Source organism: Ischnura elegans, chromosome 11, assembly GCF_921293095.1.
Source record: "Ischnura elegans chromosome 11, ioIscEleg1.1, whole genome shotgun sequence".
Taxonomy (NCBI): domain Eukaryota; kingdom Metazoa; phylum Arthropoda; class Insecta; order Odonata; family Coenagrionidae; genus Ischnura; species Ischnura elegans.
Window position 1 is genome coordinate 29,597,442 of NC_060256.1, and position 19,027 is coordinate 29,616,468.

The window sequence follows — 19,027 nt, forward strand, 5'->3', positions numbered from 1 at the left end:
AACCCACCTGTTATATAGAACTTCATAGAAATGCTTGGAAGACAGTTGCATCGTTGTACACGGTAGGTTAATATCCAATTTAAATCTACTATTGTGAGAGGCCTGATCAATAAAATCAGACATTTCTTGCTTATCACCTGGGATAATGAGTTCTTCACTTTCATCTAAAAAAGAAAATACAAAAATAAATGCCATTACAAACAATGAATTGAATTAGTAAAATTAGTAAACATTAGCTTTTAACCCTTTTGCTGCTACAAGCGGGAATACCCGCAAAAAACATTATGGTTATTGCCTGTGACATGCGGGGATATTCCACGACTTTCAAAAAAATTTTCCTTTCAACACGACATGCGGGTAAATATCTACGTTTTCGAAAAACCCTCCCTTCGGTCGTAGGTGCTGTCATCTGCTCGAAATTCTAGCGGAACTACGTCCATTCGTGCGGCGACATTCAGCGACGTCAAATGAATGATTCAATTCATTTTTTTCTGGATAATAGGCAAAATAATGGAACCGATGAAAAATCTATTGAAGCAGCAAAAGGGTTAATATGGCTTTCAGTCTAGTTTAGCATGACATTAACTTTGTCCAGTTTTGAGAATGAGTCATCCTTGTAACATACAATCAAGTTTTACCATGTTGATTAATTTCAATGAAAACAGTTTGTCTCACATTGGTGACTCACATCATTAGGTTACGTCACATATGAATGGCAGATTCTTATAACTGTTATATTTTTTGCTTGCACAAGTTAGGTAACACGACAGAAAATTTGCTGAATTTTTAGTTTTACAAGATAAATGAATATCTTTGCACTATAATTGGAATGATCTTGCACAGGATCTTCGATCACGCAAGAAGCTAGGGGGACGGAGGGGGCTTCAGGGGCTTCAAGCTCCTCTGAACCATTTGTCTATGTAGCGACTAGGACAATGAGTTCTTCACTTACATAGTGACATACCCTTAAGAGACAACTAGCCCAAGAGTACTTATCTTTTAATTTTCTCTTACATCATAAAAATTGTGAAATGATAAGAGGGCCTCATATTTGATACTTTCTTAAAATCAGATGATATTAACGGCCACTTCCAGTACCCTAGTTTACAATGTAATTTGGAAAATCGTGGATTTCAGAAACAAACACAAACGGAGACCAGTCCATAATAATTACAGCCATTTTGGTAAAAAACCACAATGTCTACATATAAGAATTAGCATTATAAAAATGAAGTTTAACAAAATTATGATTTTTTAATGAGTGTATTACTGGCATGGGCCACCCTAGCACCCCTAAAAGCAATATTCTGGGTATGCACCCTCAGGAATGTTTCCTGGCAACAACCCTGCTTCTTTGTTTGCTTGCTCATCATTAATGATAACATGTTTACCTTGGTGAGAGTTATAAGCATGAGAAGGCATATGGTAGGCATCTCCCGCAGATGCAGATGGAGGTTTGTGTTTCGCGTGAGGGGTGTCACTCTCATGGATGACTTTTTTGGAGCTGAATGGAGACGGATCTCTCTTGGCACTCCCTTCAAGAGAGCATTCAATTGTTGACTCTTGCATTCCTAGGCTTCCTATTGGCTCCTCCAGCTCACGACGTTTACTCACCGGGTGAACGGTGAAGACAAGCCTGGAGGAACGATAAAATTAATTGATATGCCGATAACCGTTTTCTTCTGACTTGAATATCCAATTAATACCATATTGAATATTTTAGGCAATAAGATTCTTGACCACAAGACATATACTCACATATTTCTCTTAAGTTTTAGTCCAAAATAAAATGTCAATTCATTCTGCTGCTGGCATTTTGGCAAATTTATTGCCTTCTTTAGGGCTAATTGCCAAAAGTAAAATTACTGTCAACAGCAGGAAAATGTCACAGAAATTTATTTTCTTATATGAAGCAAAAAATTTAACCAGTAATAAAAAAATTCAAATTTTAAATATAAAAAAAAAACAAGGAAAAACTTTACACACTGCAACAAATGCTTTAAGTTTTTCACTGTTTATTAACACAGTTAAATTTTGAAGGATTGTTATTTTTCATGTCATACGATCATTTAATTTTCAATGTCATTTTTATATGCCTTGTATCTTCCACTGGTAACAGCAGCATAATAAATTGCCTTTCATTTTAAACCAAAACTTTTAAGAAAGTCCTGGAAGCTATCCTCGAATATTGAATTTTTGATAGCCAGGATAAAGTTGGATGAGATCATGCTCAAGACATGCACTTCACATGATGATATGTACCTTGATATGAAATTAATACAGTTGCTAAAAAAATTATAACAGGCATAAGGCACCCAAGTCAACATCATATTTCAGCCGAAGTCTATCTGGCCGGCAATGGTGCCATGACATACCTCCTAACTTATACACAGAAAATTATAAGTCTCGTTTCCCAGGAGAACAGGAGAGAAGTGAGGAAAAAGAAGAACAGAAAAGAGCTATAGCAGCAATGGGAACTTGCCCACACTATTGTGAAGGGAACCATTACAATTTACAAAAACTTCTAACAAATGTTAAATTTGGGCAAAGGGAGTTCATTCAGGGGAAACATACCAGTTATCTTAATGAAAGGGAGAAGGAGAATGAAGATGAGGGAGCATTTGGGGTTAATATGTTTTGAGTTAGCTGAATTTCATACCTTGCTAGGCAAGAAGAGAACAGATCATTGTACCTGTAATATTATATATTTCTCTCATTCTATCAATTAGTTCAAACTTGAAGGGCTCATAAGCTAACATGAAAAATCTGAAAACATCCATGACCACAGTCCAAATGGCTGTTAAAGATGAAGACTGTATGAACTATAGAGAGATAAGATAATTTCACTCCAATGACATTTTATAATTAAAGAATTACTTTTGAAATACCATTTACATCCACTAGACTAAAGTTTGAAAATAATTACTACATAACTCTGACCACTGAAAACACAGAAAATGCATACCTAGGCCAGCCAAAACCTTCCCCTGGGTCTTGAACATCACCATCAGCTTTAGTTTGTGCAAAGGATCTGATGAAAGGCACAGGTGTGTCTGTATCAGTCTCCTAGAAAAAATAATCAACTTAAGCACCCACCAAAGTTGTTCTGCCAATAACACAAAAACACCCAATAATACGAAAATATAAACAAAAATTTTTATAGCGTTGGGTAGATTATAAATTAATTCAATCATTCAAGAGACTTGTGAGCAGGAAATACATACACTAAATGATCCTTGTATCTCGCTACTTTGAAGTTCGTATCTACTAAAAGGCTCTCTGCTATCCAGAACAGTTCGTAAGGAAGCATCGGTCAGCTCCAGAATCATTACGTCTTTACGAACTGACCTCTTCCACCAGGGTGGACGATCCATCTCATGGATTGGACGAAGGTCAGGGATGGGGAACCTAAATCAAATTAAAAATACAACACATCAATATCAATAACGGAAGACATAACAAATTAATGGATGATATATAAAGTGACAACACACACCACTTGTGGTGATGGAAGAAATTAACTCTATCGCGACAAACAATGAAGTTGAAAGTAATTAATACATTAAAAATTGTGGACAAATTTCCACAGATACTGTTTTTTTTAATCCCATACCACCAAAAACAGTACAAATTAGTCTTTAACATAGGGGATTTTCAACAAGTTAACAATTACACATGCACAAACAACCATGCCCTAGAGAGAGGCAACCCACTCAGGCAGGACTCAAACCCACAACCTCTTGTTTGGCAGGTGAGGTCTTTACCCTGGTGCCACTGAGGCTGGCAATTTAATTGCACAACACTACTACCTATTATAGTATCTTCAGTTGACTTCTTCTCAAAACATTTCATTCAAATATCATGAAGGGGAAGCCATTTCATAGAAAAGTTTCGAGAAATCACCTGAAGATACGACAAAATGTATTGTAAGCGGTCGTGCAAATAAAGTATCAGTGGGAAATTGTCAGAAACTTTAAACTTATTAACACGGTAGAACTCCACAATATTAAGCTTGAAAAAAGTACCTATATTGTATAGAGATTCTCATTAACTGCCATGAGAAAAAATACCCAGGATTAGGAATGAAACCACAGAGCTTTGGCTTTCCATGCCACTGCACTAATCACCATGCTAACTAAGTTCCTGAATTCCCACAGCAATGCACAATTTTTTTAAAGTTCAAAATAAGAAGATCCCTACTGCAAATGTACTTGCTGAAAATTTCGTGAATAATTATGTTTTTTAGTGGATTTACGAGTCTTTAAAAGTAAATCTTCATCGACTGCTTGAAAACACGACGCCATCGGAGTGGGCGCACGTGACGTAACGGCACAGTATCCACTGATGACAGACTGAGGAAGTCGATAGAAAATCTATCAATTAAGGAGCTCATATACACATTTGGCAAAAATATTTGCTGTTTTAACGTCAGATTGTGATTATTATGGGTTGCCAAGGCGTTGTTGAAAAAAATAAAGGGGATTGTGTTTGGGGAGATTTGGAAAGATTAAATGAAAAAAAGTTGATTGCAGATAGCGATCTGCGTTACATTCCCACATGATTTGCTTAATGCAGTAAGTGTATTACAGCATGGATCTTCCATAGAAAAACGTGTGAAAACCATATAAATTGTGTATAGTGCCCAGTCGCTCCAGTACTTCAATTTCCTTGCCTGAGAAGGTTTTTGCTTGTGTTCCAAAGGACAAAAATAAGAAAGTGGTTGATGGGCAACTGAATGGAGTTTAATACTTTATCTATATTATCACCGGGACATTCTCACCATAAGTACACTCTTGAATCAGAGTTACCGTATGGTTTTATCGAGTCGCCAGTTTTTCTCGGATGGCCACCAAATTTAGGATATATCACTTATTTCACTTTGTAAACCACCCTAGAAATGTGCCTATCAGTCTGCCCACTGTAGGATTAAATATAAAGGAAGGTGGCTATTCAGAAGAATAAATACTGATTATGGTTAAACCACAGGAAAAATAAGGAATATATTATAAATATGAGGCTTTTGGTAAGGTAAACTCAAATTTATTCCTGTGATGCCCATAACGTTTTCAGCATGTCAATGCAAAACCTAAAATCTCAACTAGTTTTTGCAGTGAGTCTCGTTTCAAAAATGGGAACTCGAGTAAATACAGCATATATAGTACTTGAAACTTATTTCTGAGTCTATTAAATACTTTTTTATTACCTTTCAATGATCATTGGATCTCAACTCCGGCTGATTGGGGAAAACTATCTAAGTGCTGATTGGTAGGTTACTAAGTAAATACATAAGATGGAATTGATGGTTTAAGGCGTAACTTTGCGAAAGCGATTCATTATGAAAAATGAAAAAGAAAATTTCTTCTTTTTGATTTTTCATTTTTTCATATTTACTAACTTTCAGAGATAGGAACATTCAAAAAACTCAAGCGTGACCGAAATTTAAAATTTGACAATTTTGAGATTGGCCAATGCAATGCTGTGTGGCGTAGAGGAACTCGCACTTTGGGCACAGTTTAAACAAAGTATCCAGTGAAGCAAAACCATAGTGAAGTAGGGAACTGTTCAGCATTTTGCCCATCCTTCCTGCAGTCAGTGAAATATTTTTGGCCCCAGCTGGGTCGCAAGTGTAACAAGATCAGTTCATCACCATCGTGAGTTGATGCAAGATTGTAATGCCGTGTTGCATTCTGCAGGATAACTAACTTTAAAATGCCTATCTTAGGTTTTTCAACTTGTGAACAGATTCAACTAATGAGCAAGGTCTTGGGATGCATCTCGTTAGTATGCCGTGGACTTACTGTATTCCATGTATGAAATGTTACAATGTTAGCGAGAGCGACAAATTGATGAAAAATTAAATGCACGTGTTAGTGAGCAACTCTCAACAGAAAAAAACATGGATGCCATGCAATCGGAAAGTAATACATATATGTGTTTTTTTATCTTTTTTTTTCACTTTTTGGCCTTGAATACGCTGCAAACCATTTCGGCTTTGGGCGCCAAATTCATATCCTCAACCGTTCCGAGTCGGTTCCAAAGTACCGACATTATGCGATCGGTTCTCGATACTGGTTCCATAGGCCAAGAACCGGCAGTACCAAGAACCAGGTACTGGAACCGACCCATCTCTAGTAAAAATACATCCACACAATGTCTTTGCTCTGACAGCTGCATCTACTCTCAGGGTGGTGATAATCAACTTTCAATAGTTACAATTTTCCATTCACCAAAACCAAAGCTACACTGAAAATGAAAATCAATTCATATGTAACATATCTTACCTTGTCTTAACAGTTAACAATGGACAAGAAACCTTTATTTCAAGCTTATAGTCCTGAGTAAAGGGGTTTTCTACAGCTTGGTAAAAGCAGGATTGCTGGTTCTGAAATATGAAACAAAGATTACCAACATTGAACAAGCCAACAAATAACTAAATCACAGATAACAAGAGTAAAAATTACCATGAAAGTTTGGCCAACATTGAATCCAAACTTGTTGGCAGTTTTCTGGCACAGTGGTTGTGGGTTAAGTATGGCAGTGATGCGGTCAACTATTGATATGTCTAACTCAACATTGCAAGGTTGTAAATTTATTCTGTAAGAAAAATAAACGCAGCTTTAATGGTCGTAATCCTTGTTTTTTTTTGCTTACAAAGCTAGCAAAACTACAATGAACAGTGCGTCCCTAGTATTTTCCTCATAATTTTTCAAAGTAAACAAATCATTCCCACACTTAAATAGTAAATTTCGTTCAAGGAGAATATAGCTAAAAACCCTGTATATGTGTTCACTAAAAAATATTTATTGATTTATTCCCATCTGCAAATGCATCAAAAACCATGAGGCTGTAGAGAGAAAATTTTCCAGGGATAACATTTGCATGAATTACCCTAAATTGTGCCTAAAAATGTTTTGGGGGATTTTAACCCCTAGAAATCCTGGTCTACGGCTTTGAGAACCAGCATCAGGACATTGTGACAGTTACAATTTCTCAAAAATATCTTTCACAGTCAAAGTTGTATCTAAAGACTGGAAACTCTTGGCAACTTCCTTACAGCAAAGAGGTAAATCAAAAAAAGTTGATTGAATTATGCACCTTCAAATTCCATAGCACTAATTGCCAGATATAAATTATTTTACAAATTTAAAATAGAGTCAGGGTTTAAATAAAATATTAACAGAATTCTTAAATTATAAAACTGTTAGTCCATCTGCTGGCAGAGATACCAATATTTTGGGGATAACCATAACTCAGGGACAGCCTGTACATTACTATTTACTTTGATGAAAGCAATGAGATAACATACGTGAGACTACTGCATGGGTGCGAGTATCTGCGGGAGTGGCCTGAGCCGGCACCCCTCTCTGAACATCGGTAGTATGCCCTTAAATTTGGAGGGAGTCCAGATGTCAAACGAGAAGGGGATGATACTCCAGCCCCTTGTGCAAACCTTAAAATCTGAAATATACAAAAGAATTTAGGCAAATTACAGGAATACATGTGATGGAAATACATGCCACAGAAAATTTAAAAAAAATGAGCTCTTGAATGATATTGCTTTGTTTTATAAATTTTTGCATAAGCATCTGTTCACTCCTGCATAGGCCTAATTTAAGTTAATTGTTTCTTTGTTAATTTCCACTTCCTGTCCTATATACCTCGTTTTACTCCCATCTCAACTGTTGTAATTTATTTGTTTGTGCCTGCAAGGGGATAGAGAACCAGTTCTCTTCTGATGTAAAAGTGCTTTAAACCCGTGAAACTCCCAATGTGAAATTTTCTCATAGGTTAAGAGTAGAGATGTGCGAATAGTATCCGCAAATACTCGAATACCTCGAATACTGGAAAGTATTCAATATTCGAGATCTCGAATAGTTATGCGAAAAGTACCGCCTCGAATACCTCGAATACTTTGAATTTTGCGCCATAGACTGTCGCACGCACGTCGTTGGTAGTTGACTCAGAAAAATGTAGAGAACTCTATTGGTTTAGTGCATGCAGCGCTGTTTTAGGCAAGTTGACGAACTACATCAAATTCGCTGGTCAGAGCGGTGAAAAGAGTTTGACGTGGGGAACCGAAAACGATCAGGTGAAAAAATCCAAAAACCCCCGCCAGGAGAACCTCAGTGCCGTGGGATAGTAACTACGTAGCACAATTCCCAAAATCCACTACCCCCTCCATCCATCAGCCCTCGGCCCCCGCTCTGACACATTCCTCTTCTCCGAAATCAAACAAAAGGCCCCAACTCGTGCAGGGTTCGTATTACGAAGACCATAAATCAAAAGCTTAAAAAAAAAAATATATCAAGTTACAGGAGAATAATAGAATCGTGTTCCACCCTTCCCTCTTTCTCCCCCACTGACCTTTTTCTGCCTACCTCCTTCGAAGTTCCCCATTTCTGGAAGTCAACTGCTGCATGAGTCATCTATCAGCCCAAGAGATGTCTAACAATGACTTTCGGCAATTGATATTACACCTTTATTGGATTGAAATATTAGTAATGTGCGCGTAATTTAAAAAAGAATAAGTCCAAACACGACGTATTTCTGACTTTATTTAAGCATTTTAAGCAGGAAATAAATGTCAAAATACAACGAGGACTTCTGGCGAAACTCGATATCCCCGCAGCCGAGCTTCTCAGAATATGATGCGGTATTTTTTTCCGAAAACATATATCAAGTTACAGTTTATGAGTTATGCTATAAATCTCTATCGTCATAGTCACAGACTAAGGGATATTTTCTCAGGATATTTGGTTTCTCCCTGCTAGCAATTTGAATTTGTCCGCTTATCTCGTGAGAACTTCCCCTGATAGACTGAAAATAATTGAAGAAGAAAATCCGGTGGAGAAGCGCGTGTATTTTGCAAAATGCCTCGGATTGTCTGCTAGCACTTGACAGTAAGAGTGGGGGTACAGTGAGCTACCTGTTGAAAATAAGAAGTTGGGTGAAGCCGAGTATCAGATGGGCGTGCCGCTGAAATGGCGTTTGGTAGATAAGAATGTATACATCAGACAGAAATCCATCAGTAGCAGTGTAAATGCTGAGGCGACATGAAATCATTTTTTCACGAGGTGTGTCCCCTTAGGATATTTGAAAGAGATGTTAGTTGAATCAACTATATGCCCAAATTGTTACCTTAAAATAAAATATTCCATTAATCAGCTAAATTCCTGTTTGAATCCTTTAAAGGAAATCAAAATTACTCGCAAAAATCCTGGGTTTCCTGCTGCATAGGCAACCTAGTCAAACATTCCTGCATTCATTGTTTTTTTTTTTCGCCCATACCCTTGAAAAACAATAGATCAAAGTTCCACTGTATATATTTTTATTTATACATTCATGAAGTGAAATAGAAGAAGAAACGTACGTTTAATATGCTTTGTGCAATTCTAGTATTCGAAGCATTCGAAATTCAAGGTATTCGAATATTCGAGCAATGATTTAATACTCGAATTCAATATTCGTGTTCGAGAAATCTGCTATTCGACCCATCTCCAGTGAAGAGTCAACCAATGGCAAGTATTACTTAAAACATCAACCAAAAATAAGCATTTTCATTAACACAGTTTGAAGAAATAGCATGAGTGAAAGAAGATTATAATTTACGAGGAAATGAAATTCCTACTGCCCATGTAATACTCACTTCGACATACTCAACAGAGGGTGCTTGAGAATCAGCCGCTCTTTCTATTAAGCATTCCCTGAAGCTGAGGTTAGCAGCTGTCACACTGACTTGCACCACACTAACCAGTGGAGTCGTCTTCTCCTTACCCTCAATTACAAGAGGACAAATAACTAACCTGGAAATGAAAAGAACTACAAATTAATAATAAGCTGAATGTAAGGGGATCAAAAGACACAAATACGCACAATAAACTAATATAATGTAAAATAATCATAATACACTAACAAATATCTCCCAGTGAATAGATAGGTCGTTTTCATTGCTAAAGCAAATAAACACAGAATAGCCAACACAAATGTTCACAAAAGTACAAAAAAATGTAACTGGGCTCAGTTACAGTCACTTTAAAACATCTATAATCAGTTATAAAATCCAGTTGCCATTTAAGATGTAAATAGTAACTGTTACAAGCATGAAATTGTTCTTGCCACTGTATGTATAACAAATAGTGCCACAGAATAGTTGGTTCTAATTCCAGTCAAGGCAAATGATTTTTACTCCAAGGAATTTTTTGCACACTGTAGCCTATTTACGATAACAATGTAATGAGATAAGGCTCAGCAATTATTTCTTTCAGATGAAACATCTGCAAAAAAATAGAGTGAGTCCTTCTTTGAAATTACTCCATTATCACTGTATCCCAAAATTCCTGTCCCACTACTATAATACTTATGCATCTAATATGAACAACCTGAGACATAAAGATGATATAATATGCAAGCAATAAAAGATAAGTATTTACAAGTGGGTATATGTCTAATGCATCATACTTTTATAGACAATACAGCTACACCTTCAAACAAATAAATAATTGAGATTATGTAAATAAAATGCATTAAAAACTTTAATCATCTGCATTTGAACCATGATAGACCTAAATTAAAGGAACCCAAAAATAAGCGAATTAGTTGTGCTAAAATCGTCATTGAAAAGCTAATTTTTTTCCTTGAACTTTCTATGGTCTCAGACTGAATAAATTAAGTTTCAATGAATTTGGTAACAATCAATAATCTAAAGCTCACTCTTTCCTCATACACTAGTAACTATTTTTTTTCTAAACTCACATCCCAAAAAAGGGAGGTAAAAAATAATTGCCGGATGCATGAGAAATATTGGAAAAAATGTAATTCCTATATTGCTTCTTATGGAAAATCATAATTTACTTAATGCCATTTACCTCAACTTCATATTTTTCATGAACAATAACAACAATAAATGAGTACCCACAGTAAAACAAGAGCTGAAACTAAAACCATTGAAACCATCCTACAATTTCTGCTGATTAAATAAAAGGGTGTAAATGAAGTCCATTCTGAAATTGTGTCCAGAAAAAGTCCATGAAACAAAAATTTTATCTTACCGTAAATGACTAAGTGGACATGCTTCTAAAAATATCTCCTTGTCAGATAGAAGATCTGATTCCATTTTGCCAGAGTTTGCAAACTGGGTCATTATTTTGAAGTACTGCTGGGCAGCTTCCTTCATTTGCAGCAATGAAGATGATGCCAAGCCACCTTGTACACAGGAACCAAATGAGAATTTCTTCCCAAACACATCACCATCCATGACTGAAACAGTGAGTATGTCTTCATGCAGCAGTATTGCCACCACGCTGGAAGCCCTCAACTGGAAGCGAGTCGTTTCCCCCCATGACTCACCGATACCACCAGCTGAAAAGAAAAATTACCATTTGACAGCTTCAATCAATTTACGCATCTTTAAGAATTTACAATAAACAAATTAAAATTGGTTGTTTGAGGCGTAACTTGGTGAAATTCAATAAACAAATTAGAAAATAATCAAACCTGAATTTGACCTTCTCCCAGATGATTTATGGGCACTGGAATCCGACCCTGGTCCATCGGGAGAAATCAAACCAGAGAACCTAAAACATTGAAGATAATAAAAGAAAATAAATACAATAATTTTTATTCATAGAATTAATGAGAAAACACAATTTAATAAAAATATTATTGGATCTATGGACTGCTGCATGGGTGAAAAAGTTATTTTAATTTTGTTCAATTAATATATATTATCAAATGTAATTTCATGGATGCACTAATACAGTCACACAGCAAATGAAATGTAAAAAAGGAATTTAAATGAATTATCACTTTCAAACTTAGTTTCAATCATTTCACATTCTTCTCTCCTTTTATTTACAGACATCAGCAGCTTAAATTCCAGCAACATGATCGATACAAACTGCCATCGACATTTACAAGTTATATTTCCAAGGCCTTTTTCACAGCTAAAAATTATTGCCTTATCCATAGTAGCAATTCATGTAATCCATGCCGATTCCTGGTAGCACAGTCAGTAGCATGCTGCCAGTTGATTTTAGAAAGCACAGAAAGAACTGTAATTGAATAATAAAACCACTTACCCATGCTGCCTGCTTGCATAACTGGAGCTGCTCATGTTGGAGGACATCGAAGTTTCCATGCTGGCCACATTTGATATGACACTTTCACTCAATTCATTCTTCCCTTGCATTGGCAAAAATTCTTCATCACTATCTTCTATGTAGGTATATGAAGTTTGAAAATAAGAAATTGAACAAATTACAAATCAAATAAAGCATATTTTAAGTCATTCTTTCCATAACAACTACTTGTTAAGGCCTGACGATATCCAAGGAAAAATCTTAACATATCACTTTCCCTCACTGAAACAGATAAAATTTGCACGCAGTTTTCATTACTAAACTGAAAGTGCAACATCTGATGAATGATAGTTATCTTTAGTTCAACCGAAACATAGAATATGCTTTCTCTCAACTGGCAAATGTGCTTAGTGCAACTGAAAAATGTGCTCAGAGCAAAGTGAACTTAAACAGATCATTCACTCAAATGCCTAATATTCTAAATTGCAAATAACAAGAAATTTATTGTCAATTTCTGATTATTAGTAACAATCACAACTCCCACAAGTGTCTCGCGGCGATCATGAAACTTGGCAATGCATGCAAAAGATGAGCTACATACAAATTTGGTCAGTGTAAATCCAGCTTTAAAACATTGCACACACAATAATGCCAAAAACATCTGTTCACTTTTACAGTTGCAACAGGCAAAATGTTTTCCATTCAACATAGTGAATCCCTTATTATCAGTATAGATTTGTCCACGTTTTTATGTTTATCTGTGCTTCATAGTGTATTCATTACCATGTTTAGTTGAGAGTTGATAGCAAATAAACTAACAAAAAAGTTAGATTCCATATGTTAAAATTAGCCTGAAAGTATTTTGCCAATTTTAACCCAAAAAATAAATAGTGAAACATTGCCTATAATTAAATACCTATGAATAAATAATGAACAACATTGCTACAGCATAATCCCAATTACCCGGGCTAATGATTGGGAGAGGCAGCACGAATAATCCTAACTTTCACTTGAATATCATTTAATTTTCATAAGTCATATGAATAAAACGATTAAATATTATTGACGCACATCATCTGTTATTTTACATTGCATTCCAGAATCATTAAGATCTTTCTTTTCCCGACCGCTATCTTTTTAGCAGCGAAAACGTGATTGTTCACCCATTCCTACTGCTCCGCGTCATACCTGGTTTCCGAAAACCACGTACCCATGGCTGCAAGATCACGAATTCAGAAAAGTGGTTTCCACGAATGCTTCTTAACCACTGAGCGATGTTAGAAACTACTGTCAGGCATGCCGCCATGCAGTCGCGTCTTGCACAAGTTATCGGGGATGTAACTGCTGCAGGATGCAGATCCGTGATCACTGAGCACGATCGCACACCCCAATGCTTGGAAAACAGGAACACGGAACTCCCGTGAAGGTAACGGGCACGTGATCACGCCATCGCGCAGCAGCGGTTATAGGAAATCAGGACTTATGGAAAATTGTCTATGCAGGCAAGTGCCTGACCATGACTCACGCTATCTCTACTTCCACTTTCTTCACTGCCTTCACTTCTACAACTCCCATTCTCTCCAGTTTGACCTTGACTTGTTGTGGCATAAAGATGGCCGACTGCAATGAAATCTCCGATTCCTTTGGGCCGTATTCAACCGCATACGAGGCCATGGCAGTAATTGTGAATTTGTGATATGAAATATGCAATTAAAGATCCTTAACAAAATTTTTCCTAACTTACGATTGGTTAAACATTGAAGAATCTTTAAAAACTAATCAAGAATATTTTTTCCTGCCGCTGATCATCGTCAGCGCTGCTATAGCAGACATCCAAGTAGACTTGAAACATTCCTTGTAAGCAAATAAATAAAATAATTCCATTTTACAAAGGGAATTCTAATAGAAATAATAAGTCCAGTGTAGCCTAGCATTAAAATGCAAATACCCTGGTGCTTTTGTGTCATTTTTAGTTTTCTTTAAAGATTGCGGAAAACATCGAAAAAGTTTCAAACTCATGCATGGATAAGCCCCAACACGGATAAACTGCAGCCGGATAATCGGGAGTATGCTGTACAGGCATCCCCCGAGTTACGTATGTCTCGACTTACGTAAATCCGTACTTACGTAAGCGATAACCGTATTTCAAATGATTACGTTAATTTTCGAATGCGAGCGCGAAGAAGTATATATTCGCTTGTACAACCTATGGTAGAAAAAATATCGAATAGTTATAGAGTTTTTTACGTGCTAAAAATAACAAAGTGACCCATTTTTGTCATTCCTCGAAGGAAATTTCATTAATTTCTGTAGAAAAATCGCTTATAAATCCCAAGTCAATAATCAACGTGAAAATTTGCAGTTCTAGCGATGGATGTGGTGGCGTATGTGGTTGCGCTCATTCCTGTACGATACAACTTGTTATACAGCAATCTCTGAAGCGCCAACGCAAAGGTTCGACTTACGTAAATTTCGACTTACGCATAGTCTGCCGGAACGCATCTCTTACGTAACTCGGGGGATGCCTGTATTTGTTTTGATTCCATCATCGTGGAAAAATTTGTGATTAATTGATCCCAGTTTACACTTATATTTATAACATTGACTATGAAATACAGTTAACACTTCATCAATCACTACTACCTAATGGAGATGTAGACCACCCTTTGGAAAACTGCAACCCAGTCCCTTGAGCCATGGGGAAAAGTCGAAGTTGCTGCTGCAAGTCCCTCTCCACTCTCTGGAAATCTGAAGCTTCCATGGGCTTCTCTGCACAGCGGCTTCTTGGACACACATTGCTGTTTGATGAAGAATAAAATAAAACTAGAGTTGGGTCACTTGGATAGCTGAACACCTGATTAAGAGGCAAAGTGAGTTCTTGTTCAATCTCAAACTGTTTAACGTCATTTCATGACAACATCAGCCAACTTCTACCACCTTTTTTGCATCTCTCATCACAACCTCTGCATAATAACACCAGACAACATCTTTCAAACTGCCATTGGTAAAACAATGAGAGCAAGACAATTTCAAAATGTGTGATGCATTATTTTCTGCTCACTTATGCGTACCATATTAACTTAAGGATGTAGGCTGAATATTTTTCAAGGGGCTTACTTGGAGAGGAAAAAGCATTTCTGGGGAGTTTGAACAGGACAGGGTACACCCAGGACTATTATCTCCCAAACACTTTTGGGGGAGTTTGAACTTCTTGACCTTCCCATACTCTGGCCTAGTTATAACTTGAGAGTTAAAATACCTGATATTTTGTTGATAAAATTTATTACAGTAGACTCTCGTTATTACGAAGTTCACGGGGCCGAAAAATCGGAGGTTCGTAATAACGAAGTTCGTAAGAACGTTTATTTTAGGAATCGTCGAAAGAAATACATAGTGTATTATTAACGCTATTAAATTACGCGAAATATATATAAACAGGAAAATTCGTTTCAGTTTTTCAACAGAAGACTGCGTCATGACGCAATCGATTGTTGATATCTTCCCGAACACATGAACTCCGGTGTTCAAACTAGATGCGTCCCAAGGCCGAGTTCCAAGGTTGATAAAATTACAGTCCAGCCACCGAGAGTTGTCCAGTAACAGACAATGCTCTGGGTAGGGGGTAAGGGGGCCAGGTAAGAAAGGGAAACGCTTACAAAGTGTTCCATGAAGAAAAGAACCGGAAGGGACGACGAGCGTGAAGGACTTAGAGGAATAATTACTTGTTCTTGTGATTCGAAGAATGGGCTTATTTTGGTGGATCAGGCTTATTTCGGTGCTCGTTTTTTTGCATTTGACAACGTTATATGACTAGGCGAGGGTATGAGGTGCGTTTGGGGGACAGCGATTGGCTTTAAACCGTGCTGGCGCAGGATTACCGTGCCGTTATCTCCTCCTACTGTGCCGTAATCGGAAAACCCTCGCCAGCCGGACTGCAGGTAAGTTATCGAGGAGTGCGGTTATCCTGCGGGATGCAACACTGTATTACACGTATGCACTAACTCACGATTGTGGCGAACTGATATAGCGGGTCCTGCGATGAATCCGGAGCCGAAAAAATGGCTCCCCACGGTAACGAAGCACGGGAGAAACGCTGAACAGTTCTTAAATTCACACCAGATTCAATGATACCTTATTCAGGTCGTGAGAGCGCAGACCACAGCGAGAGTTTCCCAGCGCCACACCGCGTAGTATCGGCCAAATCGAAAGGCGCCAAATTTGAAATTTGAAAGTTTTGAATGCTCGTATCTCGGAAAATTCGTGCATCGAATGTGCAAAGGAAGAGGATTGACTGTACATCCAATTTCCTAACGGTTATGAGTGGGTCACCACGACTTCGCAGGAATGAAGGCTGTTATATGATGTAGCGCGTAAACTGAATAAAGAACCATAATTGACCCTCTTAGGCACAGTACACGAGAATAACTTAAACGTGGCGCGATTATTAAATCTTAATTGTAGTGAATATCCACCTAAATGCCGTGACTTGTGCGTGTAACTTCGTAATAAAGTTCATATTGTAACCGCAGGGACCGGGACTTAGGTTCGTAATTTCGTAAAAACGAATATTTCGTAATAACGTTTCTTTTACTATAGCTTGGATAGGCCTTTTCGACGGGACCAACGATTTGCTTCGTAATAACGAGAACTTCGTAACAACGTTGTTCGTATTAACGAGAGTCTACTGTAGTAGTTTGCTATCCCATCATTCATGTCAATTGTACAACCATTTTAAAATATTTTCACAGTAATGGAACATGACTTAAAAAAAAGAATCTTTCCGTGCATTGATGGAAAATTTGAAATTATGATAATTATTAATAATTGATACCTAATAAATCATTCTTCACTGAATTCCAAGAGAGTCATTCAGCCTATTACTATAAAAAATTCTCCAAAAGAATAACAACTCTTTTTTAATACAACAGGCAACAAAAATACATAGTTATAAATAATAAATGTACAAAATATATAAAGATGACTAAAAGTATTCACCTGTTATCTAGCGAATCAGGACTAGAAAGACCCTTCATCAGTTCCATCAAGGTGTGAACTTGTCTTGGTGAGAGAAACACGGCCACAGAACCAAAATTTACTTCCAAATCCACCTGGAAGGAAAAAAGAAAAATAAATTAAGTAACCATATCTAAAAGATACTGTTGTCCCAGCTCATACATGAAACTCGACAATGGTAGATCTTTCAGGTACTCAACACAGCTAAGTATCACAATGATCATACATAATTTTTTCACAAATGCCATTACAATTACTTGAAATGTAGGCTTTTGCATCAAGAATCATTTGTATTGGAGGGCTTTGGGAGCAGCTGCGTATTACGCTTTGTCCAGCAAACTTTCCAATTCAGGTCACATCATGATGAAATAGTTTTCCTTTCAAATGGATATTCTATCCTAATTAAACACCACCGAATACCAAGTTCCCACAATGCCTCAGAAAAAAAGATAGGGATTCCAGAGAAAAATCTTGAGCACCATTGGAGTATCAAAGACATCAATGATGGTGAGGCAGTACTCTAGGCAATGATCACTTGAGATGATCCTCAATTACTGAATCAATGACTCACTCAAACTGGAGGTTCAACTCAAAGGTTTGTTTGGATAGGTGAGGGTGGACTTCACTTTAAACTTAGCCTCAGTTATGCGAATTTCACACATTCAAGGTAGGGTACCTTGCGCTTAGAGGATATTTATTTGGGGGTGTAAGAAGGTTTAACCTGGGATTCAAACCCAGAACTCTTCAATCAGGAGCCAAGCACTATGCCCACTATGCCAACATACTCCTATTCAATGATATAACCACTGAAATGTCCTCACTTTTCTCCAAGAATATCCTTAACAGAGAACTTCTTACCTTGGGTCCTTGTATAGATTCATTCTGCTTCATTTTCACCCTGAATTCCTGCCTTCCATGGAGCTGGGCAAAAACTACAGGATAAGGGGTGGTTGTCAGATTTGAGGCCTTGGGCACACCTTCCTCTGACGGAGTCACTGGACTGACATCTTCAGAATTCTGATGAACAAGAGGAAGAAAAATGCACTGATACATATTTAGTTAATCTAGCTTATGCCTGAATCACTCCATACTTGAGCTAGCACTAGCCAAGAGGATTGGAAAAAGAAGGCAAAAAGGTAGCTGACCCATCTCCACTAAAATTGAGTATTTCAATGGGCAGAAGCAAAAGATGCAGAGAAAACATGGTAAAGAAATCATGGTGTAAGCTACTAAAAAAAATCAACATGAATCTACAATACCCTAGTTTCGATCATCTGCCAAAAATTCTCCTTACAATTAAGAATTTATAATCAGCACTCTGGTATAATGGTAGTCAAAAGATTTCAAAATACAAATATGCTGACGTTTCCTGGAAAAAAATCTTCATTTGCCTTGTCTTTTTCACACTTCCATATCGATCATTAACTTTTTTTGAATACTGAGAGTCAAAAATATACAATTTTCTTTTTAAAATATTCTTACATTAGTTTTGAAAAGTATGTCCTTAAAGTGAATGTTATAGAATTGCAGTAATAGAACACTCATTTACTCGGATTAGGTCACATTGTGGACACATTTTCTGCGAGAGAAACTTAGTGAACCATATGTTTGAGCACAGGAGCACAAGATTTATTTTTAAAATTCATTGGAGATAAGTTAGCATAATAACCACTCGGAAATAGATTATAAAGACTGCTATGCATAGAAATGTCATTGGAACCTTAATTTTTCTGAAACGATGAGTTAATATGTTTTATATTGAATTGATCCCTTTTCAAAAGCAAATTTAATGCATATTCCTGCCAAAGATGCAAGCACTCAATCAGCTGAAGACAAACCAGTCCAATTGATTCATTTGTCATGACATGCATTTTCCCAGACACCACAGACAAGATTCCTTGATTTCCTTTCAAATTAAATAATTACCCACACTGATA

At 37.0% G+C, this 19,027-nt stretch overlaps 1 protein-coding gene across 2 annotated transcripts in view; it reads right to left on the reverse strand.

Annotated features, from left to right (window-relative positions):
* Nucleotides 1-19,027, reverse strand: part of LOC124167906 (autophagy-related protein 2 homolog B) — a 54,074-nt gene that overhangs the window by 29,824 nt on the left and 5,223 nt on the right. The window contains exons 6-19 of one of the 2 annotated variants that reach the window (XM_046545974.1): nt 17,949-18,107; nt 17,073-17,185; nt 14,721-14,875; nt 12,078-12,210; nt 11,494-11,573; nt 11,049-11,358; nt 9,647-9,803; nt 7,307-7,458; nt 6,462-6,594; nt 6,282-6,382; nt 3,225-3,408; nt 2,966-3,066; nt 1,392-1,636; nt 8-164 (exon numbers count right to left, since the gene is read on the reverse strand). In XM_046545974.1, coding sequence (XP_046401930.1) covers nt 8-164; nt 1,392-1,636; nt 2,966-3,066; nt 3,225-3,408; nt 6,282-6,382; nt 6,462-6,594; nt 7,307-7,458; nt 9,647-9,803; nt 11,049-11,358; nt 11,494-11,573; nt 12,078-12,210; nt 14,721-14,875; nt 17,073-17,185; nt 17,949-18,107 — 2,180 coding nt within the window. Of the gene's footprint in view, nt 1-7; nt 165-1,391; nt 1,637-2,965; nt 3,067-3,224; nt 3,409-6,281; nt 6,383-6,461; nt 6,595-7,306; nt 7,459-9,646; nt 9,804-11,048; nt 11,359-11,493; nt 11,574-12,077; nt 12,214-14,720; nt 14,876-17,072; nt 17,186-17,948; nt 18,108-19,027 lie in introns of both variants that reach the window. The other variant, XM_046545973.1, reaches the window with a different exon arrangement.